The 26,788-nt window shown below is 43.4% G+C and overlaps 1 protein-coding gene across 1 annotated transcript in view; it reads right to left on the bottom strand.

Annotated features, from left to right (window-relative positions):
- Positions 1 to 326: 326 nt before the first annotated feature.
- LOC126484633 (uncharacterized) overlaps positions 327 to 26,788 on the bottom strand; it is an 82,502-nt gene continuing 56,040 nt past the window's right edge. The window contains exon 4 of the mRNA XM_050108224.1: positions 327 to 763. Coding sequence (XP_049964181.1) covers positions 669 to 763 — 95 coding nt within the window. The 3' untranslated portion in view covers positions 327 to 668. The remainder of the gene's footprint in view (positions 764 to 26,788) is intronic.

Below are 26,788 nucleotides of genomic sequence, written 5' to 3'. Positions count from 1 at the left end.
GAATAGCTCTTCAGTATCTTATTAGAAATGCCATTAGCTGTCCATAAGCTTCCATTCTTCAGAGACTTCATTATTTTCTTAATTTCATAAGAGCAATTTAGTGATAAATCGGGTTAATTTGCTTAGGTAACGCTGCAGATATGTTGTATTCCTTTTAAAAATCTGTTTCTTGCATTATATAGGCCAGAAATATAATATTTCCTTGTGAATTTTTAATCGCTCTTTATTGAAGTAACTCAGTGATGTTATAAAGGTAACAGACAAAACTTTTACACATTACACAAACGATTTCTTTTTATAACATCAATATTTATATTCCAATATGAAATAATGTCTTAAGATTAACATTAGTATTATACTAGTATAAATTAATAATGTGGGCTTTTACTTCTTATCAAAAACTCCCAAATGGTAACTTTCACATAACTGAGTTTTTACTGGAATTTTGGCCAGTCATTAAAATTGTAATTTGATTAAAATACAAGCCTACAGAGACAGGCACGTTTTCTTGAAGAGTAATAGTATTTTATCAATAAACCTTAGTGAGGAACTCAGCTCAAGTGACTTTAAGACTACAGAACCAGAGTAAGATTATAGGGGTAGTGCGCACTCTGGTTAGAACCATGGTAATGAGACTTGTCGAGGATGGTCAGCAGCACACCTCTCAATCACACATACTGTCTGTCTGTGCCATATGACGTCATCTTGCCTGCATGCAGTGGAGTGCGATCAGTGTCGGGTGTCTGGATGATGACTCGCTCACCTGCAACACATAGCAATCACCACTGCTGTAAGCTCATAGCAGTACAGATAAAGAAGCAATGAAATCATCAACGTGCATTAGATCAAGAATGAAGACGTTGTGTGAGACTGAAACCTTTGCAGAAGTTACTTGCTCAATAACACTGACAGCATGTTAAAAATATCACGTGACAAATGATAATTTGTTTCCAGACCTGGATTAAAACCCAAACACCCTCCTTTGGGGAATAGAAATGGAGGAGGACTGTGACACAGCCTGACATTTCTGAATGGATTTCGTGATTTTCCTTACATGTATCTGCATCTTTGTGAATTTCATTACCATTAGTCTATTTATTGCTTTTCAGTGAATCTCTGTCAGTTGATATACATGTTGTAAGGGTTATAAATGCAGATATTTTTATTGGTGACCGAGCACAATGCACTGAACAACATTACGTTAGTATTAACTAATAATTATAGCTATAAGGAGTAGTATGTTTTCAAGTTAGTATCTCCAAGTATGTGTGGTACAAGTAAGTCGTTAACGTTTATTTTCCCATGGCCAGCAGGTCAGGTGTTGAAGAGTGGACATGTGGATGCAGAACAGTTAGTCTATACTGACAGGCGCTTAGTGGTGCATTACAACCTTGCAGAAAACGTCAGGTAGCTAATTATGTAATGTCTTTATGCGAAGACTGTTAGACTCAGAGAAAAAACAACACACTGAAGTGGTTACATATTAAGGTACTAATGACCACAGCATCTGTACATACACCTGAACACGCTGTATATTTCTGCTGGAGGTGAGTCACAATCCTCCACCAACCCCATCACCTGCAGTGATGTTATTCCATTCCCACACACCCACCGGGGGAACCTCTTATAGTAGTGTTCAGATATCGTATGTGGAAAGATAAGTAACAATCAAAGACTGGATAAGCCTGGAGGAATACCCAGATATTCTAATGGTTAAGGCTGTCCTGAAACATATCTTCGATTGTCAAGATATTTTTGCGCCACTGCCTCTTTAAATGGTGATTGAAACGTCTAGCTGAGTTAACAGAAAAGTTACCATGAATTGATGTAAGAAGCCTTAGAGAGGTGAAGCAGAAGTAAGCTGACGAGGCATTCTTTTGCAAGAAGCTACAGATTGGCTGTGCTGACACCGCAGGCATCACCACTTGGTCCTTACAGTACAACAAGTTACCACGTTTCCAGCCTCGATGACGAAGCCCGGGCTGCAACCCTGCTGACACAGCGAAAGTAAAGAAGCAGACTGTAGTAATGATGCCATTACCACCCATCCAGACCCAGCACCTGGCCATTTCCTTGGCCTGTGTGATGAAGAGTTATGGTCGGGTAAAACAGTTGTGTGTCGAGCGAGCCACCAGAAATATCGGCAGTTTAAGCTATGCAGTGTATGTCACAGCCTGCAGCCAGCTTCTAGAGGTACTCCATAACAATCGTCGTCCTGAAAGAGGTTATCTACCTGCTAGAAACGGCCTCTGCTAGCTATGGTACTATGGGCTGTGCCTAGGCCTGATGACGCTGAGAACTGAATTAGTGCCTTCCAACTAGTAGCCGACTTTTCTCGACTTCAGGGTGGATACCCAAGGCCCGTAGTTCACACCTAAGCCTGACTAACTACCGAGAGCTGCCTGCCCGGGTACGTTTTACTATTGCAGACTTGCTTCTGCTGGCCACTGTCACTGCACTGCACTGTGCTGAGGTGTTTGGTTCATCTCTGAGCCCTCGTGTGCTTCCTGCACTGAGCAGCACATCTGCACCAGCCAAAGTGACCAACTCCTGCTAAGACTGTTGTAGCTACCTACAGCCTGAGCTGTGCTTCTTCGTTTGCCAGAGTGTTCACAGCATGACTCCACTCTGAGGATATCTGCTTGGCTGTTTTAAGGCCGCATGCCCACACACCAGGGCATGAGTCTGCCCACTTTTGCAGCTTATTTCACTAATTAAATGGCCTATTTTGTACTGCTTCGGTGATTTGTAATGGGACATCCACCTGGCTCTATGAACCTGCTGCCCTGTTAGGTCGCCATGCTATTCCAACCTTTATTGGGGTATCTAATTATACCATCAATTCTTACCCCCAATAAGGTACATTAGACGGCAGGTTCAGCACACCTGAATAGTTCACTTGGATATCACTTCATGTCAATGTATCTGTATTGATTTCTATCTGAATCTACATGTGTACTGTGCAAGACACTGTGAACTGCATAGCATAGGATGTTTGTCAGTGTACTACGTGTCAAAGTTATTAACTACTTCCATTAGAGTATGAAGCAAGCATGAAAAGAATGATTCCTTGAATGCCGCTGTACATGCTGTAATTAGTTTAATATTTTATTTGCTGTCACTACTCGAGTAATATACAGAGGGTTGCAATAAATTCCAAAATCCCTCGTTACTGCATCTTGAAACTTCACATCTAGTTTTACACAGGACTGTTGGCAAATAAAATAACAGAGGATATGGTGTAAGACACTTTTGATGTACAATAATGTAATCGTGATCAAAATTCTTCTGGGTATTATGCCGCGTCATTGCTAAAAATTAACAAAAATAATAACCTAGAAACGACGTTTCGGCCGAATTGCAACGGCCTTCCTCAGGGCACGACTGGTTTGGCATGGGGATAGGTGCTTCTATTTATTACAGACTATCGATGTCTTACGTCACTGTTGTAAAACTTTTAATTGGCTCTCTAATATGATTGGCTAGTCATAACGTAAGGGAAGATGAGAAAGAATCGTGGATGCGAGAACCCAAAATACGGGAGGCGATCGAAATTATTAAGCAGCCTGACAACATCAACAGAGAACATGGTTACAAACTCCCGGCGTCCTGGCTGCCGGCCATCTCAGTCCAACGGGCCGCGAGCGGTCGCGGGACAGAAGCTACACGGGACGCAGACGTATCTGCACAAACAGCTGTAGAGCAACTGTCAGTCCACTTCCGCGCACACCAGGAGGAAAAGTTGCCGACCAGAAGCCGAACGCTTATTGGCGGACAGCTACCAATCGTTGACGACATGGACTTCCACGAATAGCTTCTTTCCTACCATCTTCCCTAACGTTATGACTAGCCAATCATATTAGAGGGCCAATTAAAAGTTTTACAACAGTGACGTCAGACATAGATAGTCTATAATAAGTAGAAGCACCTATCCCCATGCAAAACTAGTCGTGCCCTGAGGATGGCCGTTACAGTTCGGCTGAAACGTCGGTTTTAGTTTATTATTGTTGTTAGTTTTTAGCAATGACGCGGCCTAATAACCAGAAGAATAATAATCACTATGACATCGGCCGCAGAAGCCTAAGTTCTTATAATAATGCAATCACTAGAGCAACGGAATTAATTAAATGACTCAGAGCATTGTTAAAATCTTTGAACAACTCCCTGTACTATTGAATCCTACAGATTCAAAAACGTCAAAACAGTTTTGTACCTGATGGGTTAGTATCATCAATAGATTGTTGTAAAGAATTTCAGAACGACTTGAAGTATTTCCACTTCCTGTAGTGACATTCATCTCTTCTTGAGTGGCTAAATGCAACTTAATGAGAATTAAATAATGAGAAATAGCCCTGTTGTATCTCATTATACCATCAGTGGTACTATTCTGATGGATCTAAGGCTAATTCCAAAAAATCATATAGAATACAACGAACATGTAAAATCATTAAAAGGAAAGATGAACAGTAGACTTACATTTGCTGGAAGATTCTCGGAAAATGTAGTGCGTCTGTTAACTGAAGGGCATACAAGACGTTAGTAATGGAGTAATGGGGCTCTTAGCACAGCCTGCATTGTTGCCATATCTCCCTAACCTCCTCCCACTCCCCCTACCCATTCCCATACCATCCTCCACACTCTATGTCAGTCACCTTATATAAAATTTGGTGACCTGTTACCCTATTATAGAACTGTTATCCTATTGGCTAAGTTTATGAGCAGGACCTGCATGGTTGCTAGGTTTCCACGAAACGTACTAGATAATTTATTGTTCTTGTCACTACAATTTATTAGTTAACTCTGGGGTCCTTATTGCAACAATTTACTATCCTTATTGCTGTCTTGACTGCGTTGACATATAAGCTTAATATGTGACGAATTTGAACTTGATACCACGCACCCGTTACTAAGAAAAAGAGGACATAACAGGTGGGAAGACAGATGGACAAAAAAATTACAAAAATCTATTTTTTTCCTGTGATTCATTTGTAAACAAATAATTTCGGGACTTTTTTCCTCTATTTCTGCTGTGAAACCTTGCTTCTTGCCAGCTTTCATGTTTGCAGGTCAATGTAAATACTGTACAGGTTTTCATGAGTGAGTTTGTGAGTATCAAAATTTATGACGTGCATTGACTTAGAAGCTTAAACGTTATACACCGCCAAGAGACCACAGACCTCAGTATGTGATATTAATTACAACTTGATACATCTGAGGAAAACAGTTTTTAATAGTTGGACAGACACACTGGCACACAGACATACAGCAACACGATCCAATAAGGTTTCCGTTTTTACCAACTGAGAAAAGAAACTCTAATAATAGCAAGATCCGTTTCTTCACAAATTTCTGAAGCATTTACTGCTATGCATGTCTACATCCATATTCCCACTGTGAAGCACATGGGAGAGGGTACTGGCATTTGTACTGCATATTAGGGTTTCAGCCCATTCCATTCATGTATGCTGCATGGGAAAACATTCGTGCCTCTACGCGGTTTGTATCCAATACTTGTCTCTCAGCACAGCGAAGTCGACCATCTGGATATTGGGAATTCTTTCATGAGCCTGGTACACAATGTAAAATCAACTTCTTCTTGCCGACAAATGTGAAAAGTTTTCCTCCCCCTCTGCCAGGGATTAAGCCTTGACTTGGGGGGCAGCTCAGTACTAATGAACCAGTCTATTTATAATAACTGGTGCTTTCTACGAGATGTGAGCAAGCAAATTAGTCAGCAGCCGGGAAGAGGAGGTGAAGAGCACCAACGGCTTCTGAGGTGAGCGAAGATGTTAATCTCAACGGTTAAGGCAGATGAGTCAGTTGCTCTTGACAGGTGGAACCAACAGCTGAAGGCGGAAGGGCTGTGTCTTAGAAACCTGACAAAGCCTAAATGGAGTAAATTCCACTTAAATTTACTAAAAATCTGCTCCCTTTCAGATACAGCAGAAGGCTATTCAAGGCTAAGGGAGTAAACCCTGGAAGAAAATCCTCGATTACATTATGTCTAGCGGGCAATGAAAGAGTTCGTTTGTAATGGCTTTCAAACGGAACGCAAACAACTCGATTAAGACATAAGCATGTGCAGACCCGCGCCAGAGATGATAGTTTACAGCCAGATATTAGGTGGAGACATGCAGCCATGCACGACTGCCAGAGGAGACCACTAACTCACAAAGGGACCATCAATTTACTCGGCCTCACAAGGAAGTCTGGGGAACTGGTAGGTCTAATGGAAAGGAGAAAAATAATGAAACTGGTGCTGAGTAAAACCAACTGGGAAAGGAAAGGGATGAAGAAATTAAGGAAGCTGTATACGCTTCACTGACATGGCAATGAACAAACAGATGAAGAATGGAGCTGGTTTCATCATGGCAAACAACGTGAAAGGAGCCGCAGACATCCAGTACATCAGTGAGAGAATAATGAAGGCAAATGGGCATTTAGGGAAAGATACACATACAGGTGTGTGCATCCGCAACTGGATGTTGCCAGGAAGTAGAAAGCAGCTTACGAATGATCTGAAAGCGGTCATTTGTGACGATAGGAGCATAATTGTAGGAGACTTGGATGCACAGGTTGGTACAAACATAACAGGATATGAGAATGCAATGGGATCCCACGGATATGGTGGAATAAATGTAGAAGGTGAAGATCTCATGGATTTCTTTGTGAGGAGTGGTGGTGAAAAATAGCTGGCTCGAGAAAAGAGTCATATAACAAGATACATCTGAGATTGGCAGATGAAGAAAAAGGTAGACTAGTTACATAAATTTGAACATTGACAGTGATAATCGTCTGTTAGTAGCGAATTTGAAAAACATCAACGTGTCAAAATCACACAATAGGAAGATGCCAAAAATCACATTGTGGGAACTCCAAAAAATGGAAAAGAGAACTGACTATCAGAACCGTATAATAAATCATATCCCAAAAGAGAAAGTGAAAATTGGAGAGCCTGAATGAAGTAGATTATAGGACGCCTCAGAGAAGCAAGCTGACCAGGTTTGTGGGAACGCAAAAAGATGAAAGCAGAACTTAATAGAAATGAAGTAAGGATCTGAGATCTGGGACAAATATATCCAAATTAAAAAAACTAGAAGTTAAAAGAACAGTCACAAAAGAGAAGACCAAAACACGGCAGATATTCACCCAGAAACTCGAGGGGGATAACAGACGCAGTAAGAAAGTTCTGTATAGTGTTATCAGAGATGAAAGGAAACCAGTGAATGCCATAAAGGCACTCGGAGATGAAACCAGAAATCTTTAGAAAAGATAGAAACGTCAGAGAAGTCCTGAAGGACCACCATTTCGACCAACTAATGAATAGATCAGTTGAAGAACGTACAAAGAATCAGTGGGGACCGTCCCATCACCTGACCAAAAACAGACAACTTTAAAATCTATGCCTAAAGGAAAATCTCCAGGTGCAGATGAGGTGAATGAGGACATGAGAAAGACGGCTGGCGTCCAGGGCCTACAATGACTGCACACAACACACAATGAAGTGTGTAAAGACAACAAAACGCCTTCATATGTTTTTTATTCCAGTCTTTGATCACAATATCAATTTTTTTGACGATGACCAGTTTCAGTCCGTAATGACCATCCTCAGACATACAATATACAAATATATCCACCTAGTGAGCAGTGTGTCTTTCAGCACAATACAGCAATACATATCACAATATACTATCATACAACCAGGGAAATGTACAGATAAAATACGGTAAACCGTACCTTTTTTACACCATGTCCTAAAGTGATAAGCATAATGGCATCGTCAAAACATATAAATATAATCAGCACAGCATCGTCAAATAGATCCAAAATAGGGTGTAGAATGGGCCACATCATCCACACAGTCATTATACGCGACATGTCGCAGCCGGTGAAAATGCCTTCAGGTTGGAGCAAGGATTTTATAATTCCTCTGTTTAGGGAAGAGAGTAGATTGATTATACAGGAGTAACCCAGCTGTCGCACAGATTGAAAATTCTAGAGAAGATCATAGATCAAAGATTGAGAACAATCATAGAAGTGCAGTTGGAAGAGGAGCAGTATGGCTTCAGAAATAACATATCAGCAATGGATCTAATTTTTTTTTTTTTGTCTTATGGGACTTAACTGCTAAGGTCATCAGTCCCTAAGCTTACGCACTACTTAACCTAAATTACCCTAAGGATAAACACACATACCCATGCCCGAGGGAGGACTCGAACCTCCGCCGGGACCAGCCGCACAGTCCATGACTGCAGCGCCTCAGACCGCTCGGCTAATCCCGCGCGGCAGGTCTAATTTTCAGCACCTGTATGCTAATGAAGAAATACTGAGCGAAAGTCTGCCTCCCTAGCTGAATGGTCAGCTCGTGTTGACTGCCATGAACCAGGCCTGGGTTCGATTCCTGGACGGGTCAGAGATTTTCTCCAGTCAGGGACTAGGTGCTGTCTTGTCCTCATCGTCATTTCACCATCATTGACACGCAAGTCATCCAAAGACTTGCAACTTGGTGGCTGAACTTCTGAGGAGGTGACTCCGATCATCAGTGCCATATGATCATTTCATTGCATTCACTGGAAGAAAAGCAAGAACTTCTTAACTGGGTTCTTGGGTATAAGAAAGGCATACATTAGTGTTGCTAGGGAGAAGATCTGGGAACGCCTGAGGAAAAAGAATGTACCTAAAGTACTGGTAAGGAAAATCCAAATGCCATACCAAGACTGTACTGGTTGTTTATATGTTGGAGAGGGACGATCTTCATGGTTCAGACTAATAGTGGAGTTCAGCAAGGCAGTGTACTGACCCCACTATTGTTCATCACTGTTATGGATGATATAATGAAAAACATCACGAAAAATGTTTCTGAACTTAATGCAGTTGTCCTTGCTGAAGATGGCATGAACTGGGGTAAGACAGAAGAGGATGTTCAGATCAGATTAAACGTAAAGAAATCCAAGATCCAAGAATGCATAGACCACATCTGTTGGACCAAGACAGTGATGATTGCCTTCAACAGAGGTGGGCATACACGCAGTGTGAAACTGGGAGATCACCAGCTAAGAGTATGTAGAGAGTTTTCTGTACCTCGAGACAGCAATCTCCAGGAATAATCTGATTAGACAGGAGATTACCAACAGCCTAAAAAACGGTGCTGAATTCTATCAATAAATGAAAACCCTTTTATGGGACGACAAGATTCCAGAAAAAATTAATTAGTGATGTTCAGCAGCTACTTAGTACCAATATTTACCTACAGAATAGAAGCGGGCTCTCTCACAAAGAGAGAGTCATCGAGGCTCCAGGTATAAAATGAAATTCCTTAGATCCACCATTCTCAAGACTAAGATGGAAAAGTTAAGGAATTGGGAGATGAGGAAGAAAGCCGAAATCAAGACATCCCTTTTATACAGAACCAGAAAATCCAGACTACGGTGGTACAGGCGTCCAATGAGGTTGGAGACTACAAGAACAGGTCGAATAAATTTGGAAAGAGAAGTGGAAGGACAACGCACTGTCAGAGGAAGAAGAATTGACAATGTTCGCAGTGACAGACTATACATGGACGTAAGAAAGTGGAAGACGCTCATTAACAGTATCCGGGAAACTAGAACTGTACAACGATGATGATGAAGCAAATACGAACAATGACAGTTTTCCACAAGTTGCACACAAATATTGTGAAGTGTTGTGAATAAAATGCTGCTACTCTTTCATTTATTAACCAGTCTTGACTGGCACAGGACTTAAACGGCACGCAACGGAGATAAGTAACAAGAATCAGAAAAAGTAGAGAGTAAATGTGTTTGAGCAAGGACTGGGTGCTTCTAGGAAAATATCACTGACTGATACAAGCAATTTTTTTCTTTCTCAGCTCGGGAGATAAAGAGACAGCTCATATCAGCACTAACGCGCATGTATGAGATTAGGTCCTCTTTACCTCAAAACAGTGTTTCAGGAACGCATCAGAAAATTCCATAGCGTATCACAAATAAAATGAGTAGAAAAGTAATAATCACTAGCAGTACTGAAAAGCAGCATAAATTGCTAAAGCTCAATAAGGGCCGAGGAGCCGATGGCGTTCTTGTCAAGAGCTGTACGGAATTTGCGAGTGAAGTAACTCCGTTCTTAACTTAAATTTGCGCAGTTCCCTTGAGGAGATATATGTTCCCTGTGTTTAGAAAATCTACATATAAGGAACATAGTTACGGTGCTATAAACTACACAACACTCACATCTATTTGCAGCAGAATTCTATAACATGTTCAGGTCCCAACTGTATAACCAGGGCGGAATAAAATCACCTTCTCTGTGGAAATCAGCACGGATGCCGAAAACGTGGATCGTGCGAAACGCAACTCACGTTCTCCAAGCGTGATACCCTAGTTCCAAGCATAGATGAAGCCTGGTTTATTCAATGTTGCTAGACCTTGTAAAGACTACCACACGGACACCTCTCTAAAGAAAATACGTTCGTATTAGGTAAATGACTACAACTGCCACTGGATCGAAAATTCAGGGGTAGGTAGGACGCAGCACGTTATCCTCGACAGAGAGTCGTGTACAGGCACTGGTGTAATGTCTGCTGGAGCTAAAGGGAGTGTACTACCGGGTGATCAAACAGTCAGTACAAATTTGAAAACTGAATAAATTACGGAATAATGTAGATAGAGAGGTACAAATTGACACACATGCTTGGAATGACATGGGGATTTATTAGAACCAAACAAATACAAAAGATCAAAAAATGTCCGACAGATGGCGCTTCATCTGATAGCAATAATTAGCATAACAAAAAAAGGTTCAAATGGCTCTGAGCACTATGGGACTTAACATCTATGGTAATCAGTCACCTAGAACTTAGAACTACTTAAACCTAACTAAGGACAGCACACAACACCCAGCCATCACGAGGCAGAGAAAATCCCTGACCCGCCGGGAATCGAACCCGTGAACCCGGGCGTGCGAAGCGAGAACGCTACCGCACGACCACGAGATGCGGGCAATTCGCATAACAAAGTAAGACAAAGCAAAGATGATGTTCTTTACAGGAAATGCTCAATATGTCCACCATCATTCCTCAACAATAGCTGTAGTCGAGGAATAATGTTGTGAATAGCACTGTATAGCATGTCCGGAGTTATGGTGAGGCACTGGCGTCGGATATTGCCTAACCCCAAAGCCAACAATCGCACGGACTGAGGTCTGGGGGCCTGGGAGGCCAAGCGTGACGAAAGTGGCGGCTGAGCACACGATCCTCACCAAACGACGCGAGCAAGAGATCTTTCACGCGTCTATCAGTATGGGGTGGAGCGCCATCCTGCATAAATATCGTACGTTTCAGCAGGTGTTTATCAACCAGGCTGGGGATGATGCGATTCTGTAACATATCGGCGTACCTCTCATCCGTCACGGTAGCAGTTACAAAACAAGAATCACGCATTTCCTCGAAGAAAAATGGCCCGATAACGGTAAATGTGGTAAATCCAACCCATACCGTGACTTTCTCGTCGTGCAATGGAGTTTCCAGGATAGTTCTAGGATTTTCGGTAGCCCAAATTCTGCAGTTGTGGGCGTTGACAGACCCTCGGAGTGTGAAATGAGCTTCGTCGGTCCACAACACGTTACTCAACCAATCGTCATCTTCCGCCATCTTTTGAAACGCCCACACCGCAAATGCCCTTCGCTTCACTAAATCGCCAGGTAACAGTTCATGATGCCGATGGCTTTTGTACGGATAGCATCGGAGGGTACGCCTAGGTGCCAACCAAACAGTAGTGTATGGAATGCCGGTGCGACGTGCGACTGCACGAGCGCTGACGTCCCCGTGCATAGACGAACCCGCTACGGTCTCCATTTCTTCCTGAACTGTCTCAGCAGCATTACGCCTTGTGCTCGGTCGGCCACTACGGGGTCTATCATCTAAACAACCCGTGGCTTCGAACTTCAAAATCATTCTCGCCACAGCTGCATTTGTCAACGGACCTTTCCCCTTTCGAATCCCCTTCCTATGGCGATAGGATCGTAACGCTGAACTAGCACATTCCCCATTCTGGTAATACAGCTTAACTAAAAGCGCCTTTTCAGGTAACGTCAACATTCTGCGATTGCTGGCGCATCTGATTCTGTCTCTCATTACAGCTCCTTTTATACACGATTGTCATGCGCAGTCACTGACGTTTTGCTGTCGAGCGCCATCTGTCGGACATTTTGTGAACTTTTGTTTTTTTCTTTGGTTCTAATAAAACCCCATTCAAAGCATGTGTGTCAATTTTTACCTCTCGATCTACATTATTCTGTGGTTTATTAAAATTTCAAATTTATACTGACTTTTTGATCACCTGGTACAATTCATTTCTATTCATGTTACACATTAGTGACTTTGCGGGTATTGTTACACTGACTGACAAAGAAACTGAACCACCCAGAAGAGGACGAGGGAACGAAATGGCGTGTCATGGGTTGATAGAGTATATAATGTTGTTTCATTGATTACAATAACAAATTTACAAAGATGTTGGCCGTATGACTGCACTTATCAGTACGGTGTTGCACCCCTTCTGGTCTGGATGCATGCCCTGATTCGGTTGGAAAGGGTGTCATAAGGCTGCTGTATCCTCTCCTGAAGGAAGCTGGTCCACAACTTCTGTGACTGGTTCTTGATACCCCGGAGTCGTCTGGGACGAAGCTGAAGTCAGAGCCGGTCATACGCGTGGTCTATAGCGAACAGATCTTGTTGCCCGCGAAAGTATCTCTACATCAGGCTGACAGTTCATAGGCACAAGTGCCATGTGCGGTCGAGCATTGTCCTGTTGAAAAATGGTATCACGATACAGTCGCACTAGAGAGAAAGCATGAGGTCGCAGGACGTCCATGGCTTGCTGTTGTGCTATTGGAGTTCCCTGAATCACTACGTGTTTCATGGCTGAACACAGTGCGACGCCATTCATTAGTAGTCAATGCTTCATGGTATCACTTCAAATGGCGTTTGCGTTGTGGTTAATGACACTCTGCGTAGGGGACGATAATTCCATAGTACGGCTGTTGCTGGGTTCCGACTATTTGGAGCGGGATGACACGGAATGTTGAAGGGAATTCTGGGACACCGAGTGCAGATGTGAACGAGTTATGATGTACCTGGTACACAATATGGTTATCGTCTCTCGTGATGACCACACTTCGTTGACAGGAACCTTGCGACAGATATGCTTTACTTCGAGTTCCCATGCGGTTCAACACTGAGCGGCTGTCGCATCTGAATGCTGAATATTGAACGATTCGACCAGCTGGCGAAAAGAAAACTCACAATGTGGCCTCTCCCAAACTGTCAGGTGCTGATAACGTTGTCTCAAACGAATACAGGCCATCTTTGTGTCCTTCACAGTGATCACTCGACATCTGCCGCTGCGCACGACTGTTATGCACCCTAGCGGGCCTGGTAACAACACTAAACACGAACAGTACAATTGTAGCCTTGTGGCCATTGTATCTGTCACAGAAAATTGCAGTTTTAACCATTTACATACCTGCCGATGATGAGTATGTGTGTGAAGTTCCATTGACATCGACCATGTTTTCTCGTTGCTTCACTCTTACTGTCAGGCAGTGTAGTTGCAATATTAAGCCCTTCGGGTATGATGCAGTAGTCTATGAGGTACTATTTGCCGTGATATCCAGCTAGATCTCGACGAAATATCAGCATGATGGAGAAACTACATACTAGTACCTAGCTCAGAGAAATGCATGCTAGAGGAATTCGCGAAACGTAAAACTGTGGTGGCCTTCGAATGTAGGATTACTGAGTCACAACTCGAATCATTCATGTCGTACAAATATTTGGGAGTAATTTTGTGTAGAGATATGAAGTGGAACGACTGCATGGACTCAGTTGTGGGCGAAGTTAACGACAGGCTACGGGTCATTCGTAGGGTACTGAGAAACTGCAGTTCGTCTACAAAAGAGAGAGCATTCGAAATGTTCGTACACCTACGCTACAAAACTGCACAAGAGTGTGGAACCCATATCAGGTCGGAGTAGCAGTATGTACGGGAAAGGATGGGCGGACCGTTCAGAGGCTTATTTGGCGAAAGCATGTAACACAAATGTTGCAAAATGTTAACTGGCAGACACTCGAGGAAAGATGCCTTACATTTCACGACAACAGGCTTAGAAAATATCTAGAATCGTCTTTCAGACAGGAACTGCTACATTCCTCAGCCCTTTCACATACATCCCATACAGATCGCGCAGATTCAGTTAAATAAATATGGGCTCACAAGGTAATATAAGCAATCGTTCTTCCTAAGCCCTATCCGTGAATGGCACGTGAAGGAACCGTAATATACCTCACCTTAAAAAGTACCCTTTACCTCGCGTTTTATAGTGATTCTATGAGGGTTGCCCAGTAAGTAATGCATCACATTTTTTTCTTCAACAGTTCTTTATTGAAGGTAATGAGAATTACGCACACGAAAGAATGGTGTTTTATCCATACACCCTATTTTCCAGGTAATTTCCATCCCGTTCTATGGCATTCCTCCTGACGAAACAAGGGCGTGTATGCCCTGTCGGTACCAATCCTTGTCCTGGTGGCGGAGCCAGTGCTTCACTGTGTGAACGTCCTTTGCTGACTGACTGATGCAGCACCAACCGCCGAGTCGTGATGCATCTGTCCTCGCGAATGACATCAGCTCGCCGCTACATGTCAGGTGGGACATCCGTGGATGGTCTCCCAAGACCGCTGCAAATCGTGGAGCTCCGCCGAATAGCCTTCAGATGACATCACCCACCGTGCCCAGCGACTAACTGTAGTTCTGTCGACAGCAGATGCTCCATAGACTTTGCATAATCGTCTGTAAATATTCCCAACAGTTTCTTTCTTTGCAGTGAGAAATTCAATGACGGCTCGTTCCTTATAACGTACATCACCTACAGACGCCATTTTGGAACTGTCTTCCAAATACATTAACTGTCGGAAGTGACGGAAACTTGGTGCGGTCACTCAGGAGACTTCAGATAATACACACGCAACGTTTCGCATTCATAGCATTGTTTTCGGCTGAGAAAAAAAATGTGGTGCATTACTTTCTGGGCAACCCTCGTACATCTACACTACTGGCCATTAAAACTGCTACACCACGAAGATGACGTGCTACAGACGCGAAATCTAACCGAAAGGAAGAAAATGCTGTGATATGCAAATGATTAGTTTTTCAGAGCATTCACACAAGGTTGGCGCCGGTGGCGACACATACAACTTGCTGACGTGAGGAAAGATTCCAACCGATTTCTCATACACAAACAGCTTGACCACCGTTGCCTGGTGAAACGTTGTTGTGATGGCTCGTGTAAGGAGGAGAAATGCGTACCATCACGTTTCCGACTTCGTTAAGGTCGGATTGTATCCTGTCGCGATTGCAGTTTATCGTATCACGACATTGCTGCTCGCGTTGGTCGAGATCCAATGACTGTTAGCAGAATATGGAATCGGTGGGTTCAGGAGGGTACTACGGAACGCCGTGCTGGATTCCAACGGCCTCGTATCACTAGCAGTCGAGATGACAGGCATCTTATCCGCATGACTGTAACGGATCGTGCAGCCACGTCTCGATCCCTGAGTCAACAGATGGGGACGTTTGCAAGACAACAGTTCGACGACGTTTGCAGCAGCATGGACTAACAACTCGGAGACCATGGCTACGGTTAGCCTTCACGCTGCATCACAGACAGGAGCGCCTGCGATGGTGTACTCAACGACGAACCATGGTGCACGAATGGCAAAACGTCATTTTTTCGGATGAATCCCGGTTCTGTTTACAGCATCATGATGGTCGCATCCGTGTTTGGCGACATCGCGGTGCACGCACATCGGAAGCGTGTATTCGTCATCGCCATACTGGCGTATCACCCGGCGTGATGGTATTGTGTGCCATTGGTTACACGCCTCGGTCACCTCTTGTTCGCATTGACGACACTTTGAACAGTGGACGTTACATTTCAGATGTGTTACGACCCGTGGCTCTACCCTTCATTCGATCCCTGCGAAACCCTAGATTTCAGCAAGATAATGCACGACCGCATGTTGCAGGTCCTGTACGGGCCTTTCTGGATACAGAAAATGTTCGACTGCTGCTCTGGCCAGCACGTTCTCCAGATCTCTCACAAATTGAAAACGTCTGGTCAATGGTGGCCGAGCAACTGGCTCGTCACAATACGCCAGTCACTACTCTTGAGGAACTGTGGTATCGTCCTGAGGCTGCATGGGCAGCTGTACCTGTACACGCCATCCAAGCTCTGACTCAATGCCCAGGCGTATCAAGGCCGTTATTACTGCCAGAGGTTGTTTTTCTGTGTACTGATTTCTCTGGATCTATGCACCCAAATTGCGTGAAAATGTAATCACATGTCAGTTCTAGTATAATATATTCGTCCAATGAATACCCGTTTATCATCTGCATTTCTTCTTGGTGTAGCAATTTTAATGGCCAGTAGTGTATATCTACACTCGTGCCACGATATAGTTCTCGTGAATTCGCTGCTCATTGACGTCTCTCCTTGTCAAGCCTTTGTGGTGAGGCTAGTGGGCAGCTACTTCACAACAGGTGGCGTTTCCCCATGGTGCACCATGACTACGAAACACTGCCCACGCCATACACATCTGCATACCATACCGTTGCTCGGCCGCCACTGGGAAGGCTCTTTCATACTCGACACCGAACAACGACGCCCTATGGCATTCGCGTGAATGATTGCCTTTTAGAGATGGGTGTGGCTGGCTGTAAAGTTTTACACCAAGGTTGGAGCAGGTCTCCACCTTGGTTGCTACTGAGGCCCAGCATTATTTTACAATTGCCTGTACCTAGTATTGTGATAGTGTTAGTTACTGCTTCGTAGCCGGCCGGGGTGGCTGAGCGGTTCTAGGCGCTACAGTCTGGAATCGCGCGAACGCTACGGTCGCAGGTTCGAATCCTGCCTCGGGCATGGATGTGTATGATGTCCTTAGGTTAGTTAGGTTTAACTAGTTCTAAGTTCTAGGGGACTGATGACCTCAGAAGTTAAGTCCCATAGTGCTCAGAGCCATTTTGAACCTGCTACGTAGAGATCGGCAATGAGGTCTGTAAACTCGCTTTGAATTCGCCAGAGTCAACTCCGAACTCACTGTCTGCGTAGCCTCGGAGACTAGACTCTGAGTCTCCACTGCTACCTGATTAACTGAAAACTCTTCACTCGAATCTGTTGTCTGGTGCTGGTGGGCTATAGCGGCGTAGGAAGGAGAGCAAGCACACGAGTTCGCAAGCGTAACAGAGGACTTCATGCACTGCGGCTACGTACGAAACCATTGCGTATGACGATTATTATACGTTGCTTCAATGACTGATCTGTTGGCAGTGAATGTTGTTCTGTTTATAACTGACATCGAGGTCATTAGAGTGAGAGCACATCCTCGAAATGTCACAGAGACGGGGAAGGAAGTCAGCTGTGCTTTTTACAAAGCAGCCATCCTAGTATTTGTCTACGGCATTTTAAAGAAATCGCGGAAAGTCTAAATGTGGAGAGTCGGATGGATTTGAACCGTCGCCCTCCCTAATATGAGGTCATTGTGTGCTAACGAGATAGCTTCTGGCCACAAATGCTCTACTTAATATGCATTAATAGTTGTACATTTTCTCCCGGTCCAACTCGGCCAGTTTAACTTCTGGTGTAAACAATTCCAGAAATCCATGAATTTTTTTTATGAAGAAGCACCTGCAGCTTACAGCCACATAACTCCATTCTTACCGCACAAAAATACTTCATAATAACACTTGATCGTAGGTCGAGATAGAACCTCCACATGTTAACCACCAGAGAGTCCGCAACGGACTAAACACTACTAACATGCTGAATATGAGGCTTGCATCCCTCCACCATCCATGACATCTGCAAGGCGTTAATATGTCGTATCCTCTCCTACACCAACATTACCTGAATTGCCAGTCCACCAAATTCCTGTCGCTCCCTCCAAATCCTCAAATGTTATGCACTCTCCATTGCATTTCTTAATCATATGTCGTTGCCTATACTATTACCAGCTCATTAAAGCCTCCATTTATGTCCACATTCTAAATCATAATACATCGAGCGCACCACAGAAACTAGACGCCAACAAATCCGTTGTTTTCCGCCTGACCTCCAAATCTGGTGCTCTGCTGCGCATTTATTTAAACAGATCTGTGCCCTTAAGCCCTCTCACACTCGAGAAACTCTCCCACAGTCTCCCAGTCTCAGGCCACGAAATCTTCATCATTATCTGTCCTTCTCCACGGTTTTATTGCACCCTTTCGCATCCCCTTTCACATCAGACCTCCCTACCACTTTTGACCTTTCCTTCCCATTCGGTTCCCATGAGTCAACTTCCCTCCCCTTGCTGCTCTGTCCCACTGTCCATTGCCACTAACCCCACCCACATCCAACCCCCCCCCCCCCCCCAACCTGTTCTCACGTACCTCACATGTTATGGCTGTACATAACCTATCAATCTTCCCTCTCCTAATTTATCCTGATCCAGTACAGATCTTTCAAATTGATATAGTGCAGTGCTTCTTTTAAAAATATCCTAATAATATCGTTTTACACAAAGACATTCGTGATAACGTGTAGTTCTAATAACAGCAATGTGAAACATCATTGGAAATAATTTTAAACCACTGCATTCTTCAAAATTGTTACTGTCACCTTTTGCATTTTGTATTTTATTTTATTTTATTTATTTATTTATTTTTGTCTGAAGATCGTTAGTTTGGACCACTGCCAGACCACCAAAGCCACAAAAGAATGACACGACAAAAAAAGGAAAAAACTGTTGTACAAAGGAGACTTTTGAGCAAGAGTGGTATATCTGAAGAGATGAATACCGAAATTTCCTGGCAGATTAAAATTGTGTGCCGGACCGAGACTCGAACTCGGGACCTTTGCTTTTCACGGGCAAGTGCTCTGCCAACTGAGCTACCCAAGCACGACTCAGGCCCCGTCCTTACAGCTTTACTTCTGCGAGTACCTCGCTCCTACCTTCCAGACTTTACAGAAGCTCTCGTGCAAACCTGCAGAACTAACACTCCTGAAAGAAAGGATATGCGGAGACATGGCTTAGCCACAGCCTGGGGGACGTTCCCAGAATGAGATTTTCTCTCTGCAGTGGAGTGTGCGCTGGTATGAAACTTCCTGGAAGATTAAAACTGTAAAGCTTGGAAGGTAGGAGACGAGGTACTGGCAGAAGTAAAGCTGTGAGGACGGGGCGTGAGTCGTGCTTGGGTAGCTCAGTTGGTAGAGCACTTGCCTGCGAAAGGCAAAGGTCCCGAGTTCGAGTCTCCGCAAGGAAGTTTCATACGAGCGCACACTCCACTGCAGAGTGAAAATCTTATTCTGGAGATGAATACCCTCAGAAATAACTAGAGACAACTAAAAGCAGCAGTTTCGGGAAAGGGAGAGCTGCTGTCGCCTCGAAGAACAGAACAGTGCACCGTGTCACGTGATTGGCGTGTAAGCGAGTGCTGTACTGCACTGCACTGACCACACAGTGGACAACGTGAGCGATGTCAGCGCTCCTGCTGGCAGACGAATTGTGAATGTCTAATGTGTGAAACGCTCCATCAACAGTTTCGTATAGCCATAAGGCATTTCACTTCCCACCGTGTTAAGGGCACATCGTAAGCACCAAGCTAGGTCACAACAGCTGCTGCCAGACTCAACTGCCACAGGAAACAGCCTGTAAAAGAAAGGGATCACCACTGACCACTAACAATGGATAGATGGTCAACAATGCAGCAAATCATCTGTCAGTAAGGTACCGTGTATAGAAGTTGCTGCCCTAGACAGTGTCTCAGCTCACTGCACGTCGGAGGGCAAGGAACACTACCATTGGAGGCTCTAAGTTGGACTGACGAGTCACAGTATACACAGTGTCTCAAACTTTTTGGGTCATATTGATGCAGGTGATAGTGAGTCCACAACTGATTCTATTGAGATAAAGGACCAGTGGTCGGAAATGCATATTTATTGTGTCAGAGACATAACCAGTTTACACTGCGTAAAAACAACGTAGATCACACTAATTTTTCAAAGCGACAGCCACTATAGTTCAATTCTTTTATCTTGCTGGTTCGCGCATGCCCGTCCAGACGCGGAAGATTGCTGCGTTGCCAGTTGTACGCGCCAAGAGAAGCAGCGCCATAGTACAGTTCGCAAACTTACGTTTAGGGGGGAGCGCGCAGTTTATGAAGTAAAGCCACCATGGCCGCATTAACCCTTTCGCTGCTACAGAGACGTGCTCGCCGCATTCCGCGATGTGTGCGATTTTGTCAGCATTGCATTGCTCGCCTGTGCAGACACATGGTGTTTCGACTGCTTTGACACACTTTATCATTCGATTTCATAAAAACTATTTGGCCCAGAAATTTGATTTTTACACATCTTCTTGACTGATAACTTCCCTCCATAAATGACTTAATTTTGTTTCGATATTTCAACCATTGCACGAAATTTTGAAGAGTTTTCAGAGGTAAAAGTCCATAGCGTATACTTTCCATATGATCGATTTTAGTTGCCACTAGAAATTTCAAAAAATTACATTCAAACGAATAAAATTTATGAACTAAGACACTTTGATATTGTTTTAAATAAAGAAAACATGAAGCATCGAACAAAGCTTGAACTCTAAACCTTTTTTTTTTTTTTTTTTTTTTTTTTTTTAGTTCGTTGCAATTGTTCTTGGCGGACGTCACCTGACGCCCATTGAAGTTCATTATTGATCCATTCACTCAGTTTTTTTATTACAGAGGGCAGCTAGCCCTCTGACCGAACACGCTGAGCTACCGTGCCGGCTGTTTTTTCTTTTTTTGTTCGGTTTCGTTCGTTGCATCTGCTCGGGGCGGACGTCGTGAGACATCTGTTTAAGTTCGTTGTTGATCGATTAACTCAGTTTTTTTTTTATTACAGAGGGCAGCTAACCCTCTGACTGAAAACGCTGAGCTACCATGCCGGCATGTTTTTAAACTCTCATTTTGTTCACTTCTGTTCTTGCATCTGCTCGGGGCGGACGTCGTAAGACATCCATTTAAGTTCGTTGTTGATCGATTAACTCAGTTTTTTTTATTACAGAGGGCAGCTAATCCTCTGACCAAACATGCTGAGCTACCGTGCCGGCATATATTGTTTTAAATAAAGAAAATATTAAGCATCGAACAAGGTTTGAACTCTAAACCTTTGGCTCAGCAGCCATACACTTTAACCATTACGCTAACGTAGCTAGTCATGTAATTCTTCCCCCGGAGGACTTTGAAACGTCACGCAAAATACCGACAAACACTGTTGTTATCACTATGAATTACTCACGTTTCGTCGAAGTACAATAGGAAATAACAATTACCGCTGTTCTTTATTGCGAAAAACTGGTTAGTGAGAATGATACAAACACCTTTCCTTGCTATCGCCTGAATTAGGAAGCTTATTGCTTGTTTGGTTTAATTAATAGAACATGAAGCAGTTGGTCTAAAGAATGCTTTTTCCAAACTTTCTATAAAAGAAAGTCTGCTATCAAGACATTGCTTTTGTTTAATTACTTTATTTATGACTGAACGATTCTAAAACTGAAGACACTCGTCCGTGCTCTGCACTGCAGTCGAGCTCTGGCAACGTCATTCTCTGTTTATTGGTTGACTGTGTTTTGTGACGTCAGATGCGCAGAACGAACCGAAACTCGGCCGCCGTCATAAATGACGCGCACTTTTTAGTCTCAAACCATGTATTGCAACAGCACGTGCAGTTCTGCGTCACTCCAGCAAAGATCCCGGAACAGGCAGGGAGTGATAAACAGCATACACCCCTGACCACAAAACAGACATACTGTACATGTCTTAGCTCATAGCACGTGTGTCATGTGACGATCGTATGCATTGCACCGGCGCATCAACCTGTGTTGTATGCATATCACCATCCCCAGTGTCAGTTGTCCATTGCATCAGATAGTTTGTGATGTGCCCGTGCTGACGTATATTACTGTGTACAGTGCAAGACGAGTATTCAAAGATGGAATGTTACAGGTCAAGAGAATTGACACAAATGCACTTAATGTATGTAAGGCAGGACGAATGTACAGAGAACTGTTTCCCAACAGGCAGCGTTCTAATTGGAAGAATTTTTCTCTGTGAATACCAACTTCTGAGAGACGAGGTCGTTCACGCCACAGAGAGATCGCCAAGGTTCCACCCAAAGACATGTCCGAATACCGAGACTGTAAAAAAATGATGTTAGATCGTGTGGCCGACCACCCAACAATAAGCACCCATCAACTTGCTCTTGAAATGGACGCTTTGAGGGATACAGTGTGAGAGTACTGGTGGAACAGGTATTACACCTCTGCCATAAAGAGCATGTGCATCCACTGGGACCAATGGATTTTGAGCCCCGCTTCCAAGACCCTGCTTGCTAGGCTCCATGAACAATTACTATGAGCTACATCGTTGTTATGTAGTGTACACTGCGTATGTCCATAACAGAATAAATTTGCATTTCTGACGATTGATTCCCTATCTCAATGTTATCAGTTGTGGATTCACTACCACCTTTTCCAATTTGATTCAAAAGGTTTGAGACACCCTGTATTTGGGCACAAGCTGACCACAGGGGGTACGAGTATGTAGAAAATCAGATGAGGTGATGCCTCTAGCTTACCAACGTGACGTCGTCCATGCAGATGGTGAAAGTATTCTCGTGTGGGGGATGTTTGTGTGTGATGAAATGGGGTCCCTCATAAGCACATTGAACAAAAATTAGTCCCCTTCCAGGAGACACCACGCTTATACCATGTAGCGCCCCCTCTAATCTTGATAATCATGACAATTCCACAAGGAAGAAAGTCGAAGAAAGTCCGGAAGTCTCTTCAGGTATGCTGTGTCCAGTTGAAGCCTCCCACTGATGATTAGATCCCATTCATGTACCACATTGGGGGGATGCTGAATGGTACATTTCACACACTGTTCCAAATAGTCCCAAACATTTTCCATGGGATTAAGATCCATTGATTTAGCTGGCCACTAGACATGTGATAGGGTTCTTGTGTGTTTGTCAAACGGAAAATGTATGCCTGCATCTGTGAGACGACACGTGTTGCCATCTTGGAAGATGGGAGTGTCCACTGTTCACTCACCGTGAAGACGTAGAAGAAAGGGAAACAAGTGGTCACTGAGAACGTTGAAAATATTCATGTTGGAGTGGATCCAAGTCATGGTACGAAAAACATCCCCAAAACATCACAGAAGCACCTCCCACCCGAATTATACTTTCCACATATTTGGTTTAAACTCCATATTGGTGCCGGCCGGGGTGGGCGAGCGGTTCTAGACGCTACAGTCTGGAACAGCGCGACCGCTACGGTCGCAGGTTCGAATCCTGCCTCGGGCATAGATGTGTGTGATGTCCTTAGGTTAGTTAGGTTTAAGTAGTTCTAAGTTCTAGGGGACTGATGACCTCAGAAGTTAAGTCCCATAGTGCTCAGAGCCATTTTTTTCTATATTGGTCCGTCAGCAAGGGTGTGTCAACTGGAAAGAAGAGGGGGGGGGGCGATCAGAGGGGTCACTAACTAACTTCAATTACTGGGAAGAGGGGGAGGGGGCAAAGAGGAATTCTGGCCATCCTCCCACCCCCCTCCAAACAGTTCATTTACAGCTTTACAGCACATGGTTTACAGACAGACCCAATGCTAAAAATTATGCTGCATGTCAAAAACAGGCAATTAGCATACTGACTGATAACAGTTTCTGCATCATTACTTAATCAAACTGTCGTATCCTTGAAGCTACTGTATGTCAGACAATGTTTAACAACCCATAACTCCAACCACACTCTATACTGTGCTGTCATAAGTTGTGCATTTCCAGCAAAATACTAAAAGCTTGTTCTCAACAGATAAGTAAGATTCTCAGCCACCTGTGTAATAGCTCTCTGGAACAGGGCATTTTCCCTGATAGACTGAAATATGCTATTGTTATACCTTTGCATAAAAAGGGGGATAGATCTGATGTCAACAATTACCGTCCAATCTCCCTTCTAACAGCTTTATCCAAAATTTTTGAGAAAGTAATGTATTCAAGAGTAGCTTCACATATCTGTAAAAATGAAGTACTAACAAAATGTCAGTTTGGTTTCCAGAAAGGTTTTTCAACAGAAAATGCCACATATGCTTTCACCAGTCAAATTTTGAATGATCTGAATAACCGAACACCTCCCATTGGGATTTTTTGTGATCTCTCAAAGGCTTTTGATTGTGTAAATCATGAAATTCTGCTAGACAAGCTCAAGTATTGTGGCATGAGTGGGACAGTGCGCAAATGGTTTAATTCGTACCTAACTGGAAGAGTGCAGAAAGTTGAAATAAGTAGTTCTCGTAACATGCAAAGATCAGCACATTCCTCAAACTGGGGAACTATCAAGAATGGGGTTCCACAAGGGTCAGTCTTGGGTCCTTTGTTGTTCTTATTATATATTAATGACTTGCCATTCTATATTCATGAAGAGGCAAAGTTAGTTCTCTTTGCTGATGATACAAGTATAGTAATCACACCTGAGAAACAAGAATTAACTCATGAAATTGTCAATACTGTCTTTCAGAAAATTACTAAGTGGTTCCTTGTAAACGGACTCTCACTGAATTTTGATAAGACACAGTACATACAGTTCCGTACAGTGAATGGTATGACGCCATTAATAAATATAGACCTTAATCAGAAGCATATAGCTAAGGTAGAATATTCCAAATTTTTAGGTATGTCCATTGATGAGAGATTAAATTGGAAGAAACACATTGATGATCTGCTGAAACGTTTGAGTTCAGCTACTTATGCAATAAGGGTCATTGCAAATTTTGGTGATAAGCATCTTAGTAAATTAGCTTACTACGCCTATTTTCACTCATTGCTTTCATATGGCATCATATTTTGGGGTAATTCATCACTGAGGAATAAAGTATTTATTGCACAGAAGCGTGTAATCAGAATAATAGCTGGAGTCCACCCAAGATCATCCTGCAGACATTTATTTAAGGATCTAGGGATATTCACAGTAGCTTCTCAGTATATATACTCTCTTATGAAATTTGTTATTAACAACCAAACCCAATTCAAAAGTAATAGCAGTGTGCATAACTACAATACTAGGAGAAAGGACGATCTTCACTATTCAAGATTAAATCTAACTTTGGCACAGAAAGGGGTGAATTATACTGGCACTAAAGTCTTTGGTCACTTACCAAATAGTATCAAAAGTCTGACAGATAACCAACAAGTATTTAAGAAGAAATTAAAAGAATTTCTGAATGACAACTCCTTCTACTCCACAGAGGAATTTTTAGATATAAATTAAGAAAAAAAATATTAAAAAAATAAAAAATAAAAATAAAAAAACACTAAAAAAATAAAGTCGTTATATTAACTTAAGTATGTTGTTAAATTAACCTAATTATGTCATGTATTGGAAAATTCGACTCGTTCCACATCATTACGAAATATCGTATTCATGATCCATGGAACTAGTGTTAATCTAATCTAATCTAATCTGTGAAGGGATGGAAGATCTTCTAAGTCGTAATGATTTGTGTCTTATCCGTGCTGACGCTACGAGGAAAAGAGCGAGGGTGCTCTCAGCTATGACTGCCTTAGGTCTATCCACATAGCGAGCAATAGAAGACCACAGAAAGAAACGGCTTTTTTTTAAAAAGAAGGGTTCTGTAACTAGAAAAAAGTACAGAAAAATTCAAAATAAAAAACGAGCAGAGTCTCTTTTATCGAGTGTCTGAATTATTCAGCAACGTGAAAGCAGCACGCCTGCGATCGGCCCAGTCACGTGGCATTTGCTGGCCGTTCAGAAGAAAGCTACAACCGCTTTACTAGTGACCATCAGTTCACTCAGGTTCCGGATCGAACAAGAAACACAGCTCTCAGTGAGAGGAATGACGATGTACCAAAACTAAAGATCCGGCTGAAGTGTTGTGACACTTGTATGATGCTAACGACACAAAACGAAATACAGGAAATTATGGCTTACGCGATCCAGTAAGGCATTGTGCAACTAATAAAAACATTTCTATTTTCCACAATAATGGTAGAATCAACGACGGAAGTTTCTCACCACGAGCAGATGACTCCTGTTTTATGAAGGACAATCTAAAAGTTTGCCTTTGAGGGCGTTGCTGCAGCGTGTAATCAGCATAGCGTGATTCCCATGCGGGTTGTTAAATTATGATCACAGCCCACCACCACATTGGATGCCTCCTGGTGGCGCTGCGGGCACGTGACGTGGTAACCAAAGTACATGGTGTGCCATTTCTCTGGCGCTTTGCGTATCCGGCACTATCGATAGCGACCTGTATTTCTGTTTCCGTCTGGTTCAGCCTGCGCAGGCGCTGAGGCAGCTGCTGCCCTCTGGAGCGTTTTTCGCGGGGGGGCGCGCGCGCTCGGCTCGGCAGTTGGATTCGCACCGAGCTGGTGGTATTTTGCCTTCCACCCCGGCACGGAGGTGTGGTCTCGTTGTTGGCGGGCCTCGTTGATTTGGGCACTGGGCAGTGTGGCGTGTTGATGATGTGGTGTAGTGGACAACTGATGGATTCTCGCACGGGATCGCTCGAGGTTCCCAGCCTCTGAAAAGGGTGCCACGTTATCGCTTGGTTTTCCGCACCCAGGAGTGGTAAGGACTGCAGGGCAGGTATTCTGTGTGTTTGCTCTATCCGGTCTGCGTGGCGGGGTTCGTTTCACCTTACTTCACCTTA

The sequence above is a fragment of the Schistocerca serialis genome, chromosome 6, assembly GCF_023864345.2.
Source record: "Schistocerca serialis cubense isolate TAMUIC-IGC-003099 chromosome 6, iqSchSeri2.2, whole genome shotgun sequence".
In the NCBI taxonomy this organism is placed as follows: Eukaryota; Metazoa; Arthropoda; class Insecta; order Orthoptera; family Acrididae; genus Schistocerca; species Schistocerca serialis.
This window is presented reverse-complemented; position numbering and strand designations above follow the sequence as displayed.